The sequence below is a fragment of the Electrona antarctica genome, assembly GCF_951216825.1.
Source record: "Electrona antarctica genome assembly, chromosome: 20".
Classification (NCBI taxonomy): Eukaryota; Metazoa; Chordata; class Actinopteri; order Myctophiformes; family Myctophidae; genus Electrona; species Electrona antarctica.
This window is the reverse complement of record NC_136801.1, coordinates 14,998,666-15,023,726: the sequence shown is the minus strand read 5'-3', so window position 1 is coordinate 15,023,726 and position 25,061 is coordinate 14,998,666. Positions and strand designations below refer to the sequence as shown.

General features: G+C 41.2%; 1 protein-coding gene and 1 long non-coding RNA gene across 3 annotated transcripts in view; one reads left to right on the top strand and one right to left on the bottom strand.

Annotated features, from left to right (window-relative positions):
• plod2 (procollagen-lysine, 2-oxoglutarate 5-dioxygenase 2) overlaps positions 1 to 13,231 on the bottom strand; it is a 41,631-nt gene extending 28,400 nt beyond the window's left edge. For both annotated transcript variants that reach the window (XM_079489171.1, XM_079489173.1), the window contains exon 1: positions 12,763 to 13,231. In XM_079489171.1, coding sequence (XP_079345297.1) covers positions 12,763 to 12,862 — 100 coding nt within the window. In that variant the 5' untranslated portion in view covers positions 12,863 to 13,231. The remainder of the gene's footprint in view (positions 1 to 12,762) is intronic.
• The window catches only part of LOC306912730, a 128,549-nt gene extending 106,712 nt beyond the window's left edge, over positions 1 to 21,837 (top strand). Inside the window, exon 4 of the long non-coding RNA XR_013788433.1 lies at positions 21,715 to 21,837. This is a non-coding gene — a long non-coding RNA (uncharacterized lncRNA). The remainder of the gene's footprint in view (positions 1 to 21,714) is intronic.
• Positions 21,838 to 25,061: the final 3,224 nt, after the last annotated feature.

The window sequence follows — 25,061 nt, the reverse complement described above, 5'->3', positions numbered from 1 at the left end:
TTAACCACATGGCCAATCAGCTATTTGCTTATTTTGTGTGACACTCTTGTATGATGAAGTCAGACATTCATTTACAAATAATAACCAGGCTGACCTGATACACTGATGTAAGTAACAGCTAATTATTAACAGTTAACAATGTATGTGTTCAATTTATGTGTGCAAATCAAATCAGTGGACAATACAATAGTCAATATAGTATTCAAATCGGCATACCAAAATCTAACACATTATACATTGTATTAGCTGAAGACGTTGTTGTGTTGCTTACATCACAGTGTCCCTAGCTCTGCATTGGCACGTAATATGTTTTCTTCTTAGTTTCTACTTCTTCTCTAGATAGCAGCAAACTTTAATGCTACTGCCTGCCAAGTTTGCCATTGTAAACCTGTATGTCATCAGCAGTATTGTGCTGCAGGGGTTTCTAAGGACATGAGCAAAGCCAATTGATCTTTTCGCAGCCTTTCGCACACTCCGTCACTCCCATGCAAATTCACAGCCGAGTCCGTCATATCGTGACGCCATGATTACCTCCTGGTCATCTGCTTTTCTTCCTCCACTATATCGGAAATGCATGCATGTTGTCTTGCCCCTAACGGTAGAGCTAATGGCCCTCATTTATCAATCGAGTGTAAAATCTGCCCCAAATTCGAGTGTAGGATTCGTAGTACACCCACGTCGGGTCGGCATTTACAAAGTGATCGCAGACAGCTGTTTCTTCCTTAATTTCGTTCCGACGTTAATAAATGTGACGGCTGAAATCTATCTGGCACGCCCTATGAAATCAAGCCTCGCCCTCGTTTTTGCGACATGAACAACTGCAATACGACCTGGAAACCATGGTTACAGGAAAAATAAAGTTCCCCTCGCTTGCATAAGTTGCCTTTCTGCCCCCTCTCATACACACAAACACACACACACACACACACACACACACACACACACACACAGACGCACGCACGCACACGCAACTTGCAACTTGTTGTATCTTAAATAAATAAACCTGCATGAATTAAATAAAGCTGTAGCCTACCCTGTCTGTTTCTCCTCTCGCTTCGCTTCCCCCCTGTCCGCCTCACCCCCCCCCCCCCCCCCCCCGCACGCATGCACGCACATATCGCAACTTGCAAGCAACTGTCACTGTGTGTTGTTAGTTGTATATTCAATTATTAAAGTATTTTTAATTTAATATACAACAAGAAATATTAGTGAACGAAAACCTGAACCTGTGAACCATGAATTAAATAACAAATAGGCACACACACGCTGCTGTTTTGCATAGGTGCTCCTCCTGTCCTGTCTGTCTCTCTCTATCACTGTGGTCCGTCCGTGACACCGTGATCAACTGACCAGCACGTTCGACGATTTAAATTGCCTCGCAGTCGCTGCAGTGGTTGGGCTGTCAACTGTCAAATCAATTATATGAATATTGAAGCCAAAACCGTAGCCTCATGTGGCATGCACTGGACAGTGCATGCCACATGAGGTGGTGGTGGGCTGCAGGCTGGGTTAGCCTATACTATCTCCGATGCGTTCCCACTTGCGCTGGCACGACACATTTGGCATTCGAGCGACGCGTCGGGTTTATTAAACGAGGAGGAGATTGCACATACCGTAACTCCAGAAAGACATCGGCCTGCTGTAGATTAGGCTACAGTAGGCTACCCACGTTGGGACTCTCCGCAGCTGCAGCGCTGTACTATAATCTCCAACGTACCGTCATGGAAATATTTCAGCACAGACAGCCCAAATCCTCGCATGTATGCGCTCATCATGCAAAACACTGTTTAAATGGCTTTCGCATCTAACTTGCAACATTGTTTTTAAATGCGCGATTTTAATTGCTTGCTTGTAAAGTTGGAAATCTCCTACTAATTTCATATGACACAAAGACACATCGTTGATGTATTCCTTTACTTTTTTTTTCTTTTTTACATTTAGCCCATATACATACAGTTTTATATAAACATTTTAGGAGTGAATACATATGTTTCGATGCCTGTGACAGCCTCTCAGCTGGTCAAACAATGCTGCTCCGCTGTTCTACGACAGAAAAACAGGTGAGGACAAAGCGTACGACAGCTCCCGACCAGACGTGGTTTTTGTCTTGGCTCAAGTTCAAAATCAAACGTTGGCGCAAATGATAAATGCCGATTATTAATAATTTCGGCGTACACCCATATTTTGGCGTACGCACGGTTGATAAATGAGGGCCAATGTGTCCAGGTTATGCCACTCAGCAAATACAGTATCAGGGCAATTGATGGGTGTGAGATAAACAATTTACAATAACTTACATTCACATTAACTTATGTTTGTTGTCTAGGGTTCATGCCATTTGCTCTAATTTTGCACCTGTAAGTCACCTTGGATAAAAGCATCTGCTAATGCCTAAAATTGATAGGATTCTTTCCTATAGCAGCAAGAAAGCATGGGAAATGTCTCCCTCGGACAATGGTATCAGGGGAGCACTTTCCTCTAAATTCTACAGTACATTTAGAATGAACACCAATTAGCCTTTCCATGACCCTGCCCTGAACTCATTGAACCACACGTTTCCCTCTTGCCATAAACAGGGAAGCCTCAAGAGTACATCCCAACAAGCAAGCACCCAGTTAAGTACACCCTCGGCATGCAAACCACCTTTGATTTAATGGAAATGAGACAGAAGACACTTCTGTTGACGCATTCTTCTGGTGACGCTTGGCTAGGACAATCTAAGCATAACCTGGTTTCTCACGCTTTCTTGCACTGACCAATGGACACTTTTTTTAGTTTGGCTCTGCACTGTTGTCTTGTTTTTCCTATGATGAGACACAGTAATATATTTATGTATTTTTTGTTTCTTGATGCACCTTGCTTTTCCTTCGGCCTTGTTTCTTCTGTATACTACAGTACTTTTTCTATCCTTCTTATTCTTACTTGTATGTTGTAACCTTAACTGCTGTGCCACCTCTGGGCGACTGATTGTCCCCCACGGGATAATAAAGGTATCTATCTATCTATCTATCTATCTATATATCTATCTATCTATCTATCTATCTATCTGATGGGTTTTTCCATATACGGTGGCAGTGACAGTTAAGATTCCCTTGCATTAGAAGTTGAGGTAAACACTTTCCTCTGAACTTCAGAGGAAAGTGTTTTGTTGTCGAGCGAAAACAAGAATATATAAATTCTATCATTATTATTATTAAAATTAAAATAGTTCATGTGATTGAATTATCTATGGCAAGCAAGTTTCAAGCCTCCACAAGTATTTGCATAGTTCAACTGAATGGAAACAAATCCTAAAAACAAAACAAAACAAACATTTTACGTATTACAGTCAGACCCCCAGTCTCCTCCTTAAGCTCTGTTTTCTCAAATTCAAAATGTCCCTATAATTCTTGTGAATTCCCATTTCGATTTCCCATATATTCCCCTAAAGATTTTCCACATCTGAATAGTCAAGATTTTGAAACCCCTAGAAATAACCCAGACTCAAAGGAATCCAAAGACTTGATTCACTGTTTCCTTTAGATAGCCGAGAGAAGTTTATGGACAAATGCAAACATGGAAAAAGTACTCAATTGTTTTACTTAAGTAAAAGTACCAATACTGCAATGTAGAACTACTTCGTTACAAGTAAAAGTACGGAATTGAAAATGTACTTCACAAGTTCAAAATGTGTAGAAAATCTATTGAAAATAGCAGATCTACAAGCTCACAATGCGTCGCGTTGGGACACATTGTGAGCTTGTAGATCGGCTATTTTCAAATGGCCGAAATGTATAGGGTTGAAGTGGTTAATGTATGTTTTCTAATCGATTATTATCTAATTGATTATTATGTTTTTTCTTTTTGCTTTGCACTGGTGTATATTGAGCTTTTATATGACTGTTTGTTCTCATTTAACCACATGAGAGTACCTGTCACCTTAAGTGAGTGATGTCATTTCTTTGTCCCGATAGGCTTACCTTTAGGCCAGACAGCCTACAAAAAGGATGCTTTCCCATTTGTGTTCATAAAGATAGCCTGATGAAGGCCGCATAGGCCGAAACGTTGCTGTTTCCCTAATAAAAGTTGGTCACTGCATTTGAAGACAGTGTGCGGGTGTTTGTTCCTTTTTCATTTTTGGGCACCCTCTCCTACGCACCTGTCGCCTGTAGGTGTGCAAAAGCCTTGCTTTTTATATGTTTTCTAATCAAAATTAAAATCTCCAAAGTAACTAGTAACTAAAGTTTTCAAATAATTGTAGTGAAGTAAAAGTAAAAATGTTGGCTCCGAGATGTAGTGGAGTAGAAGTACAAGTACTGGAAATTGGAAATACTCAAGTAAAGTACAAATACCTCAAAATTGTACTTAAGTACAGTACTTAAGTAATAGTACTTAGTTACTTTCCACCACTGTGCAAACTACAATTTTAACAGCTAGCTGGCTAGGTTATCTAACTAGGCTTTACAACTCATGGCAGTTTTGCCATTCCTGACAATTTGTCATTTTCACTGAACCTGTTGAAAGGAAGACCATAATCACTCTAGCAATGACTGAGGCGTAGCTGAGAGACAACTGGCTACACTCAAAAATGGGCGGCTTTTAGCCGGCCACATTTTCAGAGGATGAGCGTCTAGTCGGTGTTTGACAGTCGTTCATGAACAGCCCACAGAAGGAGAGGAATGCAGCTCAGACAACACAGTAACTCTTCTCCAAGAAACGTGTTCGTCCTCCTATCCAGTCCTCGCGTTTCTCTCTGTGTCTGTCTGTCTGTCTGTCTGTCTGTCTGTCTGTCTGTCTGTCTGTCTGTCTGTCTGTCTGTCTGTCTGTCTGTCTGTCTGTCTGTCTGTCTGTCTGTCTGTCTGTCTGTCTGTCTGTCTGTCTGTCTGTCTGTCTCTCTCTGTATGTCTGTCTCTCTCTGTCTGTCTCTCTCTCTGTCTCTCTCTCTCTCTGTCTCTCTCTCTCTCTCTCTCTCTCTCTCTCTCTCTCTCACGGACGTCTAGGTAAACTTTCACACTTCAATGAGCAGGCGCTCCGACTCAGTGGCTGGGCTTCTGCTCAAGTAAGCATTAACTACAGAAAGGAAAAAGGGTCTCGTGGGGAATGTACACAGGACAGGGAACTTTCCTCGTCCGCAAGGTGCTTTTAGCAAGCCAACACCAACTCCTGCTGTAATATCAGGCATTTTTTGGTACTGTCCCAGTAAACACACATTGTCCGACCAAAGTCACACCAAATTGGTGTTTTGCCAAGAAACAGCCAGCTGTTTTAAATTACAGTACAGCCAACATTTCCTAGTCCTTCCATATGTTTGGCAGATAGAATAATGTTTAACAGGTGGATCTCTGTCTGACATGCATCTTCCCACGAAGCATGGACCATTCAAATACGTTCTATATAATATGCCTGTCATACTGTGCAGGAGATTAGCAAGCACATTTCAGCTATTTGTGCACTATACGCTGCCACCGTTGCTCATTATTGCTCTCCACTGAGCACTTCTGTGTAGTTTTACGTCCTCCATTAATTTGACTCGTTAAAAAGAATGTGAAATGTGGAGCAGTGCCGTTTAACTTTTAGATTACAGAGGTTGACTAGGAAGTGGCCTGTGTCGATTTCATCCCTAGTACACACAGAAGGGCTTAATCCAGCTGTGAGGTACATCTGTGGTGCGCACCAAACTGCTAAATTGTAGTTCAGCAAGCCATGCAAACCGAACCACTCCAGGGGCACATCATCACCCTAGCTACTCCTGCAATATTATGAACTCTGCACTGCATACAGCATACAGGGTATGTAGGTTGTTCTTATGCAGCAGATTAAGAACAAACCCATATGTAGCAGGAGAATCACGATCATTATCAGAATAATCTTTATTGTCACATCACACGTTTACAGGTGTAAAACTAACCCAGTGACCTTGTCCTGTATAGCAGGTTCTCTTCAGTTGATATGTAAAGACATTTATCAAATTCCTTCTTTCCTCTAAATATCATTGCTTCAGTGCACTGTCTAACCTTGAACGCAGGATAACTAACAACTGATCCCGTAAAACAGACATCCATACTAGCATGCAACACACAGACACCAACCTACCATTACATTTAAATTTTATCTTCACAGCTTCATATTACATTCACAATTTAATGTGGCCACTGGCCACAACACAAGTCACATTGGCATGAGTTGCCATTACATTTAAATTTTATCTTCACAGCTTCATATTACATTCACAATTTAATGTGGCCACTGGCCACAACATAAGTCACGTTGGCATGAGTTACTATTTTCACATTTTAACGTAGCCACAAGTCGCGTTGGCATGAGTAACTATTTTCACATTTTAACGCAGCCACATGTCGTTAATTGGCATGATGAGTAACTATTTTGATACCTGTAAGTGAGCATCCCTAGACACGCAGACATTCCTATTCACCTACTGTAACAAGCCAAGTCTATACCTGGGTATGCCATGTGTTTTCACTTAAACCCCATGAATCTAATTTTAGGTCTAGCCACAGGAAGACTGGGGTTACTGCATGGTTGGAGATAGTTAGTCATTATTTCAACTGTCCGCAACACAAAATAAAACTTTTCTTTATGTGGGATTTAAAGCTCCAATGATTGATAAAACACATCATGCGCCACAATGCTAGAGCCATGTAGCGTATCCATGGTGGGGGCTGCATTTTCGATTGCCAAGTTCCAGTTAAATTCAATTCAGCCTAGGGAGGGCATGATGTCATCACCATCTGCCCAAGTTGGGAAACTTGACAAAAGTCACTTTGAATCATGGGTATACGTATACTTGTACGTATATTTGTCTTTCACATACTGGAAAAACAATTATATAAAAAAAAAAGACAGACAAAAACAAAAACATTTTCAGCTGGTGTTCATCATGGAGCGCTTAAGTTGACACTGGTCATGAATACAATTAGCAAGACATTTCCTCGGATGGTTAAAGACCTGTTAGTAGTGCTACAGGATGTTGTTGATTCTTCAAGGGAATAAATTAGTAGTTCAGGGAAATTGAGCACATTTTTGTTACTTTGAGGTTAAGCTCAAGTAGCAGGTATATTTTAACTGTATTTTTGCCAGGTACAACTACAAATATACTCATACCCCCCAGCTATGGGACGTTATCTGCCAGCTACGTATGTGTTCATACCCCCATATACTCCGTGTATGTAACAGCTTTTGGCATTGATCCGGTTGCTATGGCAACGCCCGTCACTTCCAGCTTTGGGATCGTAAAGTCTGAGTCTACCTCGGTAGATTTTCAAACCTCCATGAATCAGAATTTTGGGGAGCTGTCCTTGGTGGATCTTCTGCCATCCAAAGTTTGGATCTAATTTGTGACTTTGTACCGCGTTCCTCCCGACATGTAAACATTTCTGACGACAGGTAAGCAGTGTATGCTTACCTGTCGTGTGCTGAGTGTGTGTGTGGGGTGTGTGTGTGGGTCAAAATCATTCTCTGTGAACGCGGATGGCGGCACATCTTATCTCATAATTACTAATGCTAGCTGGCATAGAAAATGAACCCATTAAAATCTGGAAAGCATCTGTCATTTTAGAATTTAGCTATATTTGTTGCTGTCAGGGAGAAACCACCTAACTCCAAAGTATTAAGAACAAAACCTCTTAACTCCATTGGACCCTCAAACTGTGTGCTAAGCTAAAGCAGCTAACTCCACCACCTCTCCTGAGTCTCCCCCTCTCATGCAAGTAATTGACAATATACAAGTCACAATACCAACGTTGATGAGGCAGTATTACTTTGTTAAGTAAAAGATAAGGTTGCCTGGCCCGGCCTAACGGTCTGGGCACCTAGGCTGGTAATCCGATCCCCGGCGACCTTTGCTGCGTGTCCTTCCCCCCCATCTCTCTCCCCGTTTCCTGTCAACCTACTGTGATCTATCAATAAAGGCAAAAAGCCCCCAAAAATGGTTTTCTTCATTTCCTGAAAAATGTATAGGCTATTTTTCATTTCCTGAAACATGAGTGGAGTTAGGTGGTTTCTTTCCCGACAGCAGAGATATGAGTGTGTCACGATTAAAAAGAAAAAAAGCAGATATACAAGCTCATAGCGTGTCAGTTCATGCCACGCTTGTGGCATATAGGATATATACCGTATATATTTTTTTAACTTTACTTTATGAAAACAAAATCATGGTGAGTTATTTGGTTGGTTAATGTGGCCTTTTGAAATTCTCATGGTCCAATTTGTATGTCAGCGGCATGAACATAATTTCATGTAATTATTTAAACCAGCTCTAAGCAATTGATTTATTTTTTCCAGTGTTTTCTGAAGGTGCAAGTAGAATATACTAGCCTATGCCTTATGGGAAGTAAATTGTTGAGCATTGTTCAGTGCAATTGTTCAGTGCTCTGACATGGAAAGAGTGAACTATCTTATAGTCCATATCAGTTTTTCATTTGGAGTATATCCATAGAGTCCAAACATAATATCTTTGGTCCTACATGGGAATGACATTACTGGCACATCGAATAGCAGTTACAAAGTCAAGGTCAAACAATTATATGGGATAATTGACCTCCCAGACTAGACTACACTACATCACAAAAGACTCCATAAAAGCCAATTTAATATCCCTGCCAATGCTCTGCAGCTGGTCCATCCCTCTCCTGAAGCTGAATCCTCTCTCTACTCTGACACTTAAGGCTTGTGACCATCATCGAAGCAGGGTGTCAACATGGTCCTGGCAACACTGCTGAAATACCATCTGTTGTGTGGGACTGGCTTGAGGTGGAGGCTCATGGCTGCGGAGCATGACATTGTCCAGCATGTTATCACGCTGTTTATATCTATTTGCTGGTTGACGGAGAAAGCCTCAAAATCTGTAAACAACACAACGACAGAAGGGCCAACAGCAACACACATGTTTGTAGAAAGGAGGTATTGAATCAAACTTGTGGTGAAGTGTGACAAATGTTCCAAAAAGATGAATTACAGGTTTCAGCCTGCCAACTAGGTTTGTTAGCACTATGGACTACAATTACAGACCAGAGAGTCATTTATATGCCATACCATACAGAGGGCATGGACGCAGTCTTAAGGTGGAGTTTCCTTTTCTCCTCTGTGAAATGTTCCCCCGTTGGAAGGTTGGAGATGTATGTGAAAGACACAGGGTTCCTTTCTTGGCCTAAAGAGAGCCTGGGACTTTTGAGCAATCCCAGAGCATAGCATACATGGTGATGGCATCTATCCCAGCCTCCCACAGGCATCCACTATAAAGTTGTATGTCAAAGTCAAGTGTCTGGAATGCAAGACATGTTTTTAACAGATCCATCTAAAGGTCTTTCTGTGAAATCCCATTGACTGACATGACGTAATAGTCCATTGCTTAGAAACACCACCTTATGTCAACTAACTGAGCTGGTCAGATGCTTCTTGTCTTCTTTCCTCCCACATGTATAGCTCACCAGACAGGCTGAACAAAGGAGAATCGACTGTTTAAGTTTTAACTTAAACAGATGAGAACATTTTGTCCATTCAATGTGTGGACTAAATTATTCATGGTTTATGAATTTTCACAAATATATATTGTCATATCACAATCACCTTGTGTTATGCTTACGTGGTATATGTCTTTGGCTGCAACCTAGTTACAGAATGAGCAAAGAGGCATACAGTAACACTTGTCCACTCCCCACATGACAATGTTCAGTTGCCACCATATTCAACAATGAAAGCAGCTGGAGTGAGTTAACAAACAACATGATTAATAGAATCTAATTGACCAAAGATTTGTTTGATAAACCTTTCAGTCTGGCTGCTAACTGGTAAGAAAGATGAATGCCCAGAAATAATGATGTAGTTGCGCTAGAGATCATGTAGCATCCTGCAAGAATTGCACCTTCTTTCCTTTGTTTCTATCTTGGCCTAATATTTATTTTAAGCCCATAAAGAAAAAACACTTCCCACTGTCGGAAATATGATCTAATTTCCATTTGAATCTTTGATAATACAATAGCCTGCTGCGTTTCGTAAATTATGGGGGTTGACTCAACATCGCTCATTAATTGTGTAATGTAATTCCCCACATGGCAATTGCAGTATTTTTTTCGTAAACAAAATGTATTGCGTAGGTAGTGTCCTGGGTTGGAAAATGTGTAGAACCCCCTGTACATTCTGAATGGAGCCCCCTTGATACACTGTAGTGTTTGAGGAGCTTTCGCAGGGCTGTGGTTTGTCTATTTGGCTTGCAAGTTGCAACCTATACTCCTCTTAAATACTTGAAATGAAATTAGCTAAAAATGTGGTTTCTTTCTCTTGCTTTTAATCTTTTTTACCTTCGATGCCTCTGCTGAACAGTGTTCAGTTACGAGCCTGTGATGAAAGTGACTGCCAAGTGCCTTTCCATTAATTTAGCGTAGATCAACTAGCCTATGTCTAAATGTGGAGTGTTTGATGTCTGCAGTAGTAGTACATCATCATACCACATATACCACATCAAACCTGTTTCTACAAAGACTGTGATCACAAACACTGGTGTGTTAACAATACTTTCATTTGCAAACAATTTGACTAAGTGCTCTAAAATTCAACGTGACAATACCTCTGTGGGAAAGGTGGTGACATTTGCCCACATGACATCTTTTTTAAACAACTAATGAGCTGGAGCCTGCAGGCTCCTTAGCTTCTATATACAGTATGTGCTACAATTCCCTGCCTTGCTGTTGGCATTTAGCATCTTGCCTTTCCTGGCAAAATGCTTCATTATAACTGTGTTACTGAAGCTACCAAACACATACAGAGTATATATGTACCAGAACGTACAAGCCTACAGCAGTCATGACACAAACGCCAAGAGAACACACACGTATCCATTTATAGAGCTGTTTACACGTTTTACAAGATGCCGTACGTGTGACTTGAAAACAACACAGCGATATGAAAAACTCTTAATTCTACAGTAATAAAGACAGCAATTGAGCTACCGAGGAAGGAGTCTATGAAGTTCTAACGCCTCTGAGATTAATTTGGGGATATAAACTAAATGTATCCAGAAGCCCTTTATTCAAAAGTTTGAGTGCTCATTCAGTGACAGCTACTTGGCTCTGGTCCAAGCACTGTAAAGTTCAATTATAGTTGGTAGACAAGCGCCTTGTCATCATGATTGTCTGCTTCCTATCGAGACGAAATGAAATACCTGCTTATGAAGATGTCACACATTAAAAAAGCTAGAGAATAGACATTTTAGGATTGGCTGAACGTGGTATAGGTAATAATAGGTATTGGCTCAGTGATGCAAATAGCCTGCATCCTGCATCATTAGACTCACTAAATTGAGAAAGGACGCAATCATGTCACCCTCTGGGGGTCCTGGGATGCAATACTGTACTCAGTACTGTACTCGTAACGATGTAAATTCTAAAAGACCACGCCTGGGTCCCGGGACCCATTTCATTACATTGAAAACCTAATTACATCATTGTTGGCTACCACAATTTGGTCCAATCAATGATTTTAAATATGACGAAATTATGGAAACACATCATGACCATTTTGCTATATGTAGCCTATAGCTGTATCTACATATGTTATTTGTTTGAGTGGTGCAACCACTCCCTTACGGAGCTATGTGTGTGCCTGGCTGCCTGGCTGGGTCTGAGCACGAAAACAGCATGGCTGTTTTTCACCACGCAACCTAACACACACACAAACACACAAGCACATATTAACTGTATATATGATGATTTCGGGTGTGCCAGTACAGTACAGTGACAGTACAGTACAGTAGAGGAACCCCCACACGGTAACTCTGTAATTTCTCAACCATTTCGGACGTGGGGCGGCTCGCCGGATTCGGCCCGGCCCCCTGGTCACGTTCCTGGGGTTCTGGATGTTCCGGGGACCCCCCCGAGGGCTCCCTGGGGACCCCCGGAGACCCCCACATGGAGTTGCACCACTCACTTCACACGGGTGTGATTTTTATGTTCTCGTTGATTACCCATTAAAACCGGGAAACTATCTGTGTCATTTTAGAGTTTTGCATTGGCTATCACAAAGCTTGCGCTTGTACTATTTTTGAACATTTTTGAAAGATCTTGAAAGTGTGAGAACCTGTACTGATTTGGAAGGAATATGGCTCAGGTCTATAAATAATAATAACCCCCATAGCTCTAGAAAGGGCATTAGGGCTATGGACCAGAGCTAAATAACCCCTCTCCCTTCTCCATTTATGGAAAACAACCCAAAATGATGGAGCTTACACACAAAGTTGATTCTGGCCACACGCCACACTATTAAAAAGTTCACAGAAAGTCTGCGTTTACCAGTATAAGCTTTACAGTTGCCATGCCCTACAATATGGGGATATAAAACATTCACTGCCATAGCCTACTGTAACAAAATTAAAAGTAGAATTGTGAGAAACAACCACAGACGTTGTTTTCTTTCGCATTGTCGTCCAATTTCAGTTATTTCACACGCACGATCATCTCATCTATACAGCACAAAATGCAGTCACTTTTACGCGCGTGTGCGCGCATGTATACAGGCTACAGGCGTGCAACCTGCGCCCCATCCCATCACTTTGTTGTGAGACTGGGTTGTCTGGGTATAGACATTGATAATTAAGTGCAACCTTAAACGTAACAATCAGATGTTACACCACATATATATATATATCAGAGAAGCAAAGATTAAAGACAAAAACAATTAAAGCGAGTGTAACCTGCTGCCTATCGCATCACACCGTTTTTATGGACCACCAGCAGGGTCAGGGAGCATGAGGGGAAAAAAGTTTTCGCTTACCTTTAGGGATTGTTACAGGCGATTGACTTGCGTCGATGAAGTAGACGACATTTAAAAACTGAAAACAACATAATAAAAAATATAACGTGCGGTACTCCATGATGAATTCAGGTGAAAGTGAGTCCAGTTCTCCGAAATTTAGCCAGAAATGGGCTGACGCACAGTTCTGCTGGACCGTTACTGTTACTGTACCCCTGCCCTGCGCACCAGTGGTCACTGGTCTGGTCAACACCCTGGAGGTCGCAGTTTCTCGCGATAATTAAAATAAAGAGGAATTCACCGGCGAAAATCAAGGGTCGCCTGGACCAGTGAGAGTGACTGAAACAAACTTTCACCAGTCACTGGCATATAAGTACTGTAATTCAGGGGGGAACAGAGCGCACGAGGCGTGGTTCCTGAATCCTTAATTGCAACTGTGTAGCCAATTGGTTCTTCCCGGTGAAGTTATCCCATGAAAAAGGAGAGAAGGCAGAAGGCAGAAGGGATAACGGGGGTGAAAGTGTGATTGAATGAACAAGTACAGCTGTGTTTGTGTGTGTGAAGTGAACCCCCTACTGGCTCTCCTGCTCTGCCCACCACCTCTCAGGTCCCCTCCCCTATATGTAGCCTAAAGTAGCGTCTGTGTGATTCACAGCACATACCATTCAACCCTTTCTTCAACTATGAGACTTTTCATTCAACGTGGCTGAATGCCTATACCCTGAAATGGGCTAAGAAAGATGTATACATTTTTTTCATTGATTGAATACTTTATTAACATTTTGCACTGCAGATTGTACAGAGGTACGGTTTACAAAGACTGTTAAAAGGATAACACAAAGTCTAAGCATATTAAATCCATTAAGAACACAAACGATTTTCAAACATTTCTGATCTGATATTATTTTTAAACATTTTATATCATCAATACCTTACAGAAAATTTCCCCCTCTTGTTTTTTTTTGTAGGCCTAGAGATATACTTTATATAGGATGATGACTATGATGCAACAAGCGTATAACTTAATGATGCTGCAGATTCAGAGTTTTCAGAAACAGAAACCAGATCTGTGGAACTGTATAAATTATGGCCATATCTGTGGAGCTCACTGTGACTGTTTGGCGAGTTTCCAGTCAGGGCTTTCTCAAAGTCTTGTCCCATTCTGTATTATATTATGTGTGTAGCCGAATCTAACACCCACACTGGCAAACCATTCCTGTCTGGGAGCCATTACAGTTAAATGGCACTGATTAAGTGTTTTATTTTATTTTTCTTCTTCTTTACTCAATGACATCATCAGTCTATGCTTTCAAATTCAGCCAGTAAGAGTGTTAATGGCTTCACCAGAGAAATTGTTTTGTAACCGAGGTACTAGATACAACTTATCGCAGACTATATTCTCAGTAAGCCATGATGATATCCCATTTAAAATATCTGTAGATGTTCTCTAATGTCTTGACAACATGACAACATGACAAATGTCAATATGGACCAGAGCAAGTGTGTGGACCCCAGGAAGATTAGTTGCTATGTAATGCACCATCTATGACTTTTACATGATCCAATCATTTGATTTCATCATTAAATTCAGCACGTGTTCATGGTAATTTCTAGTTGTGTGAATACATTACCAGGTAAAATAGGCTGATTCACAAATATAAATAGAGGCAAGACTTCTGAAGCAGGGCAACAGGTGTTTGCATTTACTCAAATATAACGGTCCCTCTGTGATATTGCACAATTTCGACCAGTATGTCACTGAATGGCACAGTGACAAATATTACACAAGATTTGATAACACACTGCCTGAAATGATAAATGGCTGTGCGTACGCAATGTCTGGCAGCCTAATAAGAAACAAGCTGCTTTAATTCAATTAAACTCAACCAACCTATAAACATTTCCAATTCACAGCTACAGTTGGTTTTGATTATTTATTCTTTATTCATTTGGATCCCCATTAGCTGTGACCAAAGTCAGCTACTCTTCTACTGGGGTCCACAACAAACATAAGGATACATACAACACAACGCAATAAATATCACACTGTATACATTCTGGGGGGAAAAAACAAACAAGTTAATTACAAATAAAATTGGGGTAATTGAACACATTGAACTTTTAAGGATTTGATTTAAGGTTTTGGTTCATGACACTCATGTTCAGAAGTTATTTGGTCCATAACATGGACCAAATGGGGATCAAGAAGCTTAACAGCCGAATACATCTCCTGGATGTTTTTGTAGAATTGTTGGTTAGAGTTCACACATTCTACACATTTTCAAATGGTGACAGTACATTTGGACATAGAGTTCATTGTGTGTGGGTTAGAAAATTATATTTAATTACACAACACTTTACAGAAATGTAGAGAAACCCGGAGCCAGTATAATTAACGCGACTAGGCCACCCTCTATTTTGAGTGATGATGTGGAGACATTGGGTTTACTGACTGTTGGCATGTAATAATAATGCTGAGGACTTACTTGGTTGTCATGATAGATCTACCAGCCTCCACGAATAACAAATGGTTCATTATCATTAAGGAGGCAAACATATGATTAAATGGACGGGTGTCACATCTATTACATTAAATGCAGTTCCCTTGAAGATAGGCAAAGGGCAGGAATTTGAATTTGCTGATATTCCTGACTTGAAAATGTTTGGCGTGTATTCTAAAATGAGAATGTCCTGTCCCTTTCATTTAGTCAAATGATGTAATGTGGTTCAAGCTATATGCGAATGGCGCCAGCCAAGTAGGATGACATTACAGCGACCATGAGGGGCTAAGGGGACACCTTTCTGCCTCTGGTGCCTCTGGTGATACAGTACGTAGCAGTTGGTTTTTCAATTGCAATGGTGAGTCATTTGTCCTGGGCTCCCAGATTTGCCCAGATTTGGAACCCACAATTGCCTCATGGCTATGAGACAGGCTTTTATTATTGTTCCAAATGGTCTGTTTTGATCACTTACTGTTTAATTACTAGCTCTGTTGAATGGAAAACACAGCACTAATCTCCCTCAGATAGCTTGTCTCCCAGTCCCTGTCAAGGAAGATAGATAGATTCTCTTTCTCTATCATCTTTGGCAAATGTCTGCCCATGCTGGTCCCACGTATGATGCCACGGGCCATCTATCTTGGCCTAGGGTGTGGTCCAAGGGGCATCAGGAGGGGGAAAGTAAATAGGTTTCTCCTGATTGACCAACTCTGCATTTATGCAGAGATAATAGTACTCCTACATCTAAACTACCACAGGAAGAACACTTTTCATGTCACCCTAGAGTCTGGCCACAAAGGAGGGGAAGAGGCAAGAGGGCAAAGGCATGGCTTCTTTCACTTTGACAATAATTAGGTTGTGCTTCATGTTGTTATAGGCTGCAACTCTAAGAAATGCAAATACAGTGTGGAAGTTCGATCGAAGGTTTAAGCGGAAATGTATGAGTCTTTTGAAGATATTTATGGATTATTGCTTTCTTAAGCCCAATGACGTTTGGCATTCAACCTTGGAATTTTATTGCTGGACAGTTAGGGTTTGGTCTTGTGGTTCCCTGAAATTACACAGGATGAGCTCTTTGGCCGGCCTTTCATCAGTGTAATACCAAATGTCATCATTAGGAGGCCAGGCTAAACCTAGAAGGCTGTAAAAAACATAGATCTATTTATACCACTGAGCGCCGCGGCCCGCTTGCGACGGGACTCTAAAAGGACAGCAACGCCTGTCCGTCCGCCCGGCGCCCGTCCATCCCAACACTTTATAGTCCCAGACAAGATCAAAAACTACTGGCTGGAATGACATGGAATTTACTGTGCACCTTCATGCTCCCCAGAGGATGAACCTGTTGTTTTTGGTGAGCTTTCCTCTAGCGCCACCCTTGGGTCAAAGTGTCCACTTACATAATTAATATCTCAAAATCTAATGGGCAGATTGCCATGAAGTGCAATGCCTGCTGAGTGCATTCATACTCACTGGAAGATAACCCTAAGAAGCCCCCATGACCTTTGCTGTAGCACCACCCTAGGTCAAAATGGCCATTTTGCACACAAGATATGTAACTAGAAAAAGTGCTCCTCTGTCTCCGCCAGGCCAGGTAGATTATCGTGGGCCAGCAATATTTGGAATCCAAGTCATTATAAGATTTGTATAGTGAGCTACAATTCAGGTTCACGAACAAATGGTCTCCAGGCACCTCAGCTCTGGGCCAGTTTCTGCAGCTGTCCCCATGTGTGGCCAGATCTTTTCACATCAGGTCACACCCCCAGGTGTCTCTTGGTCTGCCCCTCTTCCTTCTCCCCTGTGGGTTCCAGAACAGGGCATATCGTGTGATATTAGATTTGCAAAGAGTGTGGCCAATCCATCGACAGCGTATTTGCAGGGTGTTTGTCTTGTTTGTTCCAGGTTACTGATTGTGTTTGGCCAGTGACGCAATTAAACAGTGTCTGCATTATCTGTTGCATTTTGTGAGAAAGGGCCACAATAGCCAAATGCCCTACTGGTGGAGCTATAACAGGCGGATGTGAAAAATCTCTGGCCTCCAGGGAGTGTGTGTGCACACTTTCACTTCGATCAGTCAAACGGTGCCGGAGATTAGCTGTTAACAGATGGACAGACAAGCACAGGGGATAGGGGCTAATATAGTCTCAAACCACTTTGGTCTGGTTGGGAACTTGGGGGTAAGGAGAAGCATAGCCTCCACTCCCTCCAGGTTGAGATTTAGACTCAGACTTGTTTACTTTCTATTATTTCTATTATTTGTGTGTGGTTCACAAATAATACAAATGTGGAGAATAATTGAACAAAACATATCTTAATCTTAAGCCTTTAAGTTTTTTGCTATATAGTTTATTTTCATAATTTATCCAGTGCAAATCTTCCATTGGAAATCTGCAGTGGGAACACATGGCAGAGGTACTGTAACTTCTGGGTTACAAAAAGACTTCATGCGTGACTAACTCTCTCAGCACAATAAGTGACAAACACCCCATTTGATTTCCTCTGTTCTACATTTGCATGTCTGTAGTGTTTTATTAGGCTACGTTTGCACAGTTGGAGCTTTGTTTGAAGGAGTGGACTTGACACCATGATAGAGAAAATTACAGGTGTGCTCTATGTAGACTAGAGAACAAACTTAAACCTGCCAACTCAGCAAGTTCAGAATCAGCATCTAATCACAGAATGCCTTCCCCTTCATACACCATTTCCATTTTCAAGTGGAGTGTGAAATGTATATGGTTTCAATGAATTAAGACTTTATTGAAGATTTCTTATAGAGGGTATGCGCATGCATAAAGTGAGTGGCAAATCGAGTGGTAAAGTGAGTTTAATGTCGTTTAACGTTGTTTAATGCAATCAGATCTTTTCTCTTTAGATGTATGGGCTGTCAAGTCCAGAAATTAGCTTTTTTCCACTCAGTAGGCGTTCCTGCATAACTTCCGGGTATGATGATGATGTCATGCTCATACCCTCTATTGTGGCCAAAAGGACAGAGCTATATGCAATAACATAATCCTATAAACCTGATTAATTTGGTAAGTTTATTTTTGGAGACCTTTCAACAGACTTGAACTGTGTGCATTACTTTACTTCGACCCAGCCAGCAGCACAGTGAAAGATACACAATGAAAGAACCTCAGCCCTAGCCCCCAGCATGCAGAGCACCAGTAATGTAAACACGCTACATCTCACATGCAGCTGCTTTCAGAGACTTTTATGGCTACTTTACTGCCTCTGTTAGGTGAAACGTGTTAAAGTTGTTGCTTGTCCTGATGTGTTGACCTCTACTGACCTCTAAATGAATTGTGTGTCTAAAGGAAGGGTCATACCCACGTCATTGTCCATTGTCGACAACAGCAAAATAGTTTACATAAACCTGTGAAAGGAACCCAAACTAAATTATTTTTAGTCTTATGTACCTATTTCAGTCAGATAACTCACACATACTGTAGATTGATTATAGAATGAGAACACAAGTGTGCATATAATATCTTGGCATTCGGCTCTGCTACATTTTCTCCCTGCTCGGCACAATTATACAGCCATCATTAAACACTAAGAGCAGGGAGATGGATATACAATAACTACCCCCCCATGCGTAACAGAAATAGCAGAGCCCACCGGTGGTGCTGGGGTGGCGGTGGGAGCAAACAAACGCATAACAACAACCAGGAACCATATGCCGAAGGAAGGCAGGAAGAAGTCTTAGGTGAGCTTGACTGCCACATCAGCGTATGACATGTGGGTCTTGCAAACACTGTATACACCCACATAGTAATGCAGCGTATTACGGCCTTGAGTATATCTGACTGAACTAACTCCGCAAGCTACGTATCATATTGTATATTAGACGTAACAAATACAAATCTCAAATCTTGGAAGGGGTGTTGCACATTTAAATGAAAAACTCCACTCTGAGACATGTCGCCCCTAGTAATTCAGTATTGCAATGGGAACACTTGTGTGGGTGTTATGGCATTTTATTCACCCTAGCCTAGAGACCAGTTGCTTATTATCTGCTCATTGTCAGCCTGCTATCTTTCTAATGGAATCTAGGATGTTCTGTTTTAAATCAGTCCTGCAGAGAATGATCTTTCTGCAAGTCTGCAAAAGGGATTTAAACGTGGATGTTAAACAGGAATTTGGAGAACACATTTTGAGACTTAAAGCATTATCCCATAGTAACAAAGAGCTTTTGAACTGTAAAACATATGACAGGTCATTTAAAGGTCAAGAGGTCAATCACAGCAATTGTCATTGTAAATCTTAACAAATCTAGCAAGCTTGGAAATGTGCAACAACCGCCAACATAGATTACAGACAAGATAAGGAGGGGAAATGTTTAAAGTGTATGGGCTAGTGAGATTATAGGCTGCTTGTTCATATGTGCCCTGACTATAACATCGTGAAGTAATTAAGAATCTGTTCTCAGCCTCTAATATTTGCCCAAGTTACTGTACATAGATCCAAGTAGGCCTACTGCATCTACAGTAAACTATTCCAACCACAGATTAATCAAATATACCACTTGCTAAAATTTTTATAGAAACATGGCAATACACTGGAAAGCCATGCCATACAATGTACCGTATACAATGTGTAGGCAAATTTGAAATTACTATTTACATTTGAGGCAATTAGCACTTGTTTTCTTTTACAATGACTTACAATGTATACAATGTTGGAATACGTAGCTACAGAAGTGTCATGAAACATGGCCGAAGGGCAATGCACATTCCTAAGCAACAGGTGTGTAGAAGAATAGGAAAATTGAAATGTAAATCGTAAAAAGAGAGATCCTACACACAAGAACTCAGTACAAGACCTTCATCAGGCCTGATTAACTTCTAAACCAAAGAACTTTGTTGATCGTTAATAACGTGTATTTTTTGCAAGTTCCTTTTTTATGTAGGATCTCTCTCCTCTTATGAACCTTTGTCAACCAACAGCAGGGTGAGGGGTCAAGGGCAGTGGTCAAGTGTGCTAACGTAACTACATAACAAGTAGACATTAAAACCCTGGGCCACCAAGTAAACATTTGTTTAGGGGCAATTGGTTTGGGGCTGGAGGTGTCTCCTACGTACAAGGCTTTTTTGTTGTTTTTACTATCGTTGTTGTGCCAATTAATTCATATAATAAACAGTACACACAACATTAACCACAAAATGTTATATGTTTCGTTTCACATATTTTGCCTTAAAGGTATATTCAGTGATTTCACTTATACATTTCACTAATTCAAATATCACTTCTCTTTTTGTTTTGTTGTGATAATCCTCTCTACTATAGAGTGTGCTGACCATATAAGGAGTTCCTCCCTGTCCCCAGTTAAGCCCCTGGGGGGGGGGGGGGGGGGAGAGTATGTTTTGGGCACCGTTAACCCGGTCGATGCCAAATTTTGCACACACACTCCCTGGATGCCAACATGAACCTCTGCCCCAAATTTTCCAGAACGGCATGTTATAGCGCCCCCTAGAAGGCCGACTTTTGTAAAACACATTTGTTGATATTACTACTCCCGATTCTGTCCAAAAATCCCGCAAATCGTTACATACTATCTTGTGCTCAAGACGGATCTGTCCGATATTTCATATTCCATCCTAATTGGCTAACATTGGCTTTCAAAGTTCCCCAAGGATCCCTCTTTGAGAACCAATGGCCTAGTATAGGTAGATGCCACTGTACAAACAAATGTACCTATCTGGGTCAGTTAAAAGAAAGTAAAATGAAAGAGGAGAAAATAAGTTGAGAAAAAGCTGCAAAATGTATTGGTATATTAATGTAATGCATTTATAAACAACAAAGAATCACCAATAGGCCATAACAACCTTCTCAATGTTGTGATGTGTAAATAACGCTATCTGGGTTGCTTACAAAGCCAGAATCCTGTGCAGTGCAGACAGTTATATTAGCCGGGTGCGGCTAAATGATAGATTCTTTGTTAATCCATTAGTAAACTAATGTAAAGCTATAGCCTCACCATATTGTCTGTGTGTATTGTAGTCTTGAACAGTAGTGTGCTATGGATTTCTTTTTTTTAATAATTCATAATTTGTTTTTCAAAATCGTACAAGATCTAGGTTTAGTACAAAGCAGCATCAACATTACAACCCTTACAAATAGCCAGTCCAAGAAACATAACAGTTAAAATGAAAATAAGACAAATAACAGCAAGGAAATTAATGTTCATTTAAGGTTCATATACATCCAGAATTCATCCCATGTCTCTTTCTGTGCTATGGATTTTTGAACCAGTGAGCTCTATTTCTGTGTGTATAAATATGGTCATGTCTCATCCGTGCTCGACCTCTAACCTGCATGTCTGATTGAATATTGATATTGATATTGTCGCTGTAACGCAGAAACCAACTATCTCTGTTTTTCAAAAAAAAATATTTACCATATACTAATGAATATGTCTCTGGGTGGGTGACAGTCTGGCATGTATCCTAACATATTTGTCTTTTTTTTTCTTCACCAGAAATGAGACAAACAGTGAAACATGGTTTGAGAGACGGTCAAACGGCAAAGATCCACGTCAGCATTCACCCAAACCTCTGTACCTAGCAGCACCATTAAACAGGAGGTGAACCAGGAAGACCATATACCCACAGGCCACAGCTGGTTCTCTGGACATACTGGTAAATACTGCCGTTTTCTGGAACACAACTTGTTTTGTTGTCCTGATAACCCTGCTTTTTTGACCAACTACGTTGCATGTGTGACACATAAGTAAGTAGCCTTGCCGAGCCATGAGGCCCATAGGGCAGGAGCCTATCTCCTGTTTCTGTAGCGTGAGGCAGCTTGATGTACACCCCCTGGACATGACGCTAGTATGTCGCAGGGATTTACCCCCAATCCAACCCTTGATGCTGAGTGTCAAGCAGGGAGGCACTGGGTCCCATTTTTAGAGTCTTTGGTATGACCTGGCCGGGGATCGAACCCCGACCTCCCAGTCTCAGGGCGGACACTCTAACCACAAGGCCACTGAGCTGGCAGAAGACACATGATTGTGAATTCACACGACTGGGATGGTTTACCAGGCTAGACTGGATATTTGCTGCTAGTGCTAACAGACCCATATAAAAAAACAATGGAAAACATGACTCCGATCCAGCAGGTAATAAGTAAGTACGGTAGTGAGGTAAGGTGCTGGTGTCTGAACTCCAGACTATGATGTAAGATGGGGGAGTGTCTATGCATCTGTGTCTACTGTCTAGTCATCACAAAGAAAGTTTATTGAAGACCAACCCACAGTAAATTATTTTAATTTTAAACATGCTGGATTAGTAGGAGAGGCTGTGTTTGGACACAGACTCTTTTATTTTCTGTGGCCTCAAGCAGTTAATTATTGAGTATATCCATCATGAATGGCAATGGCATAGCCCCCCCCTCCCCCAACATGTGATAAATAATGAATGCAATCTGGGTTGAAATACTGCACTTTAAATTAATTATGAAAGGCTGGAAATGAAACATTCTCACAAAGTTAATTTCTGTGTTGGTTTTACCTGAACAATTTTACTGTGACCATCTAAGGAGGTGAATGCAGTGAATAGGCTCAATAGGGGTTCAATAGAAGTTAAACAGAAATGTTGAGTGCTTTTGAACAGGAAAGGAGAGATTTATAAATGCTAACACGCTTATAATGATCCTATTGTCTTGAGGGCCATCATCAGCCTATTTTAGTTTAAGAGACATTACGTGATCAACCAATGGATTAGTTTGCAATGCGATGCGAGAGTGTGGTCTAGCCAACACCAACTCGGGACTCCTGAATCGTTGCTCTCCACACTTTCCTGAATCCTATCTAACATCAGGGTCTTGAGCTCTACAGTGCTGACGCACCGCATTGCATCTACATAATGTGGTGCACTTCTTGCCTTTCTGGCTTTGCCCTGGGTTGGCTCCCAATAGTGTCAGTTTGCTGGCATCTAGTTCCGGCCCGGGTGCCTGACGCAGTGCCCTGCCAGCCTCATCCTCCTCTCTGAATTTGTCTGTGACCCGTGGTAGGTCCCCGTAGAGCAGGGGTAGGCAACCTTAGGCACGGGTGCCAACATGGGCACAGAGGAGGGTGGCACACTGGCTAAGTTAAGAAATGCAGTCAATTAAATTATGTCCCCTCACATCTATATGCAAATGTGATCCTGCACAGTGGAACTCTGAACCCTGAGGGAGTCTGGGAGATAGGTTAGGCTATTGCTCTGAGCTCTGAGAGGAAAGGAATGTTGTTATTTATGGATACCGGTAATCAAAATCTGCTAGCGATGTTTCATTTTGATGTGGCATAATTAAATGTTATGTTAATAATATGGCACACTGACTATCAACAAAATAAAAAACATGGAACTTCATGTCAAAAAGGTTGCCGACCGCCGGACCCCTGGCGTAGAGGACCACATTTCTGATGTGGTACGTCCATGTGACACCTAGTGCCATTCGTAGCATACTTGTGTAGACTCCGTAGAGTCAATGCCTCAGCACCATACAGCAGTAGACTACTGACTTCATTGTAGCTACGAACAGTTCCGATTCGTCCGATTTCCATATCCTCCTCATCCCAGGCAAGTGCCCTTCGGACCTTCAGGTACTGTTCCGTTGAAACAGTCTTCTAAGCCCTGAGATATTTGAAGTCCTCGACTGCCTCGAGCACTGCCCCGTCTGGACGGTGGATTAGTTTAATGTGTTTTTGTGGTTAAATCACTAAAATATAATAATCTTTTGTTATAGTATAACTCACCTGTTCTAACATCCTAGCACCCCCCCCCCCCCCCCCATGTTAAATATCAACAATGTATATTGTTTACTGGCACGTCTAAACTGACATTTAGATTTGTATTTGCTTGACCACAAAGCTACGAATGTCATGTAGATAGTATATGTACTATATATACATGTAGATAGTATGTATAGGTTTGATGTTTACCTCGCTTTAATGCACTAAATGTCTTTCTTTGCACTCTACTTATATGACTATTTAGTGTTAATAGTTCTATTAGGGAACAAGTACAATATTCACAGTAATAGTGTGAACGCATATTTTAAATACACAATTAAATTTAAAAAAGATAATTACAATTAAAAAATAATGAGATGCATGGAAAAGGAAAGGGAGAAGAGCAGGGGTTCAGTCAGGGGGCAAGGTTTGTATGAGGTTTAAGTCTATGAAAGGATTCCATTTGTGGGAAAACGTTTTTCACAGAGAATCTTATATTTTCTAACTTAAGAAAAGACAACACCCCTGAGCCAAATACTGAGTGTAGATAGATGGAGCCATTTTTAAAAGCTAATATGATTTCCCAGAATTGACCTGAGAGGAACTTCTTGAGACCCCAAATGTTGCTATAAATAGGCTCATCTACTGATATGAAATCCCAAAACATTTGACAAGATGGCAAAAATAATCACACCACCAAGTCTAGGAAAGAGTGTTAATGACTCAGGGTACATGGAGAAGCATCACATCTTTCATCATATTGGTCTGCAATAGATGGGTAAATGGCGCATCTATATGGCGCCTTCATCCAAGGTGCTGGGTAGATTTCAGATAATCATGAGATTCTGAGAAGACTGTATATTACCTTGAATTGTATAGAGTTCTAGCCTGGCACAAGTTGTACCTGATCGTATTCTGTTCATGCACAGCTTCCTCCCACCACAGATCAAGAATCAAGGAGGTTCATTTGTCACACTACTCATACACAGGCACAAGCAGCAAAATACTTGCGGGTACATCTCCTTATGTCACTCCGGTTAATCCCCTAAGAACAGGAAAGCATGTCATTTTAGATTTTAACCACTTTACCCATTATTTTATACTTTGGCTAT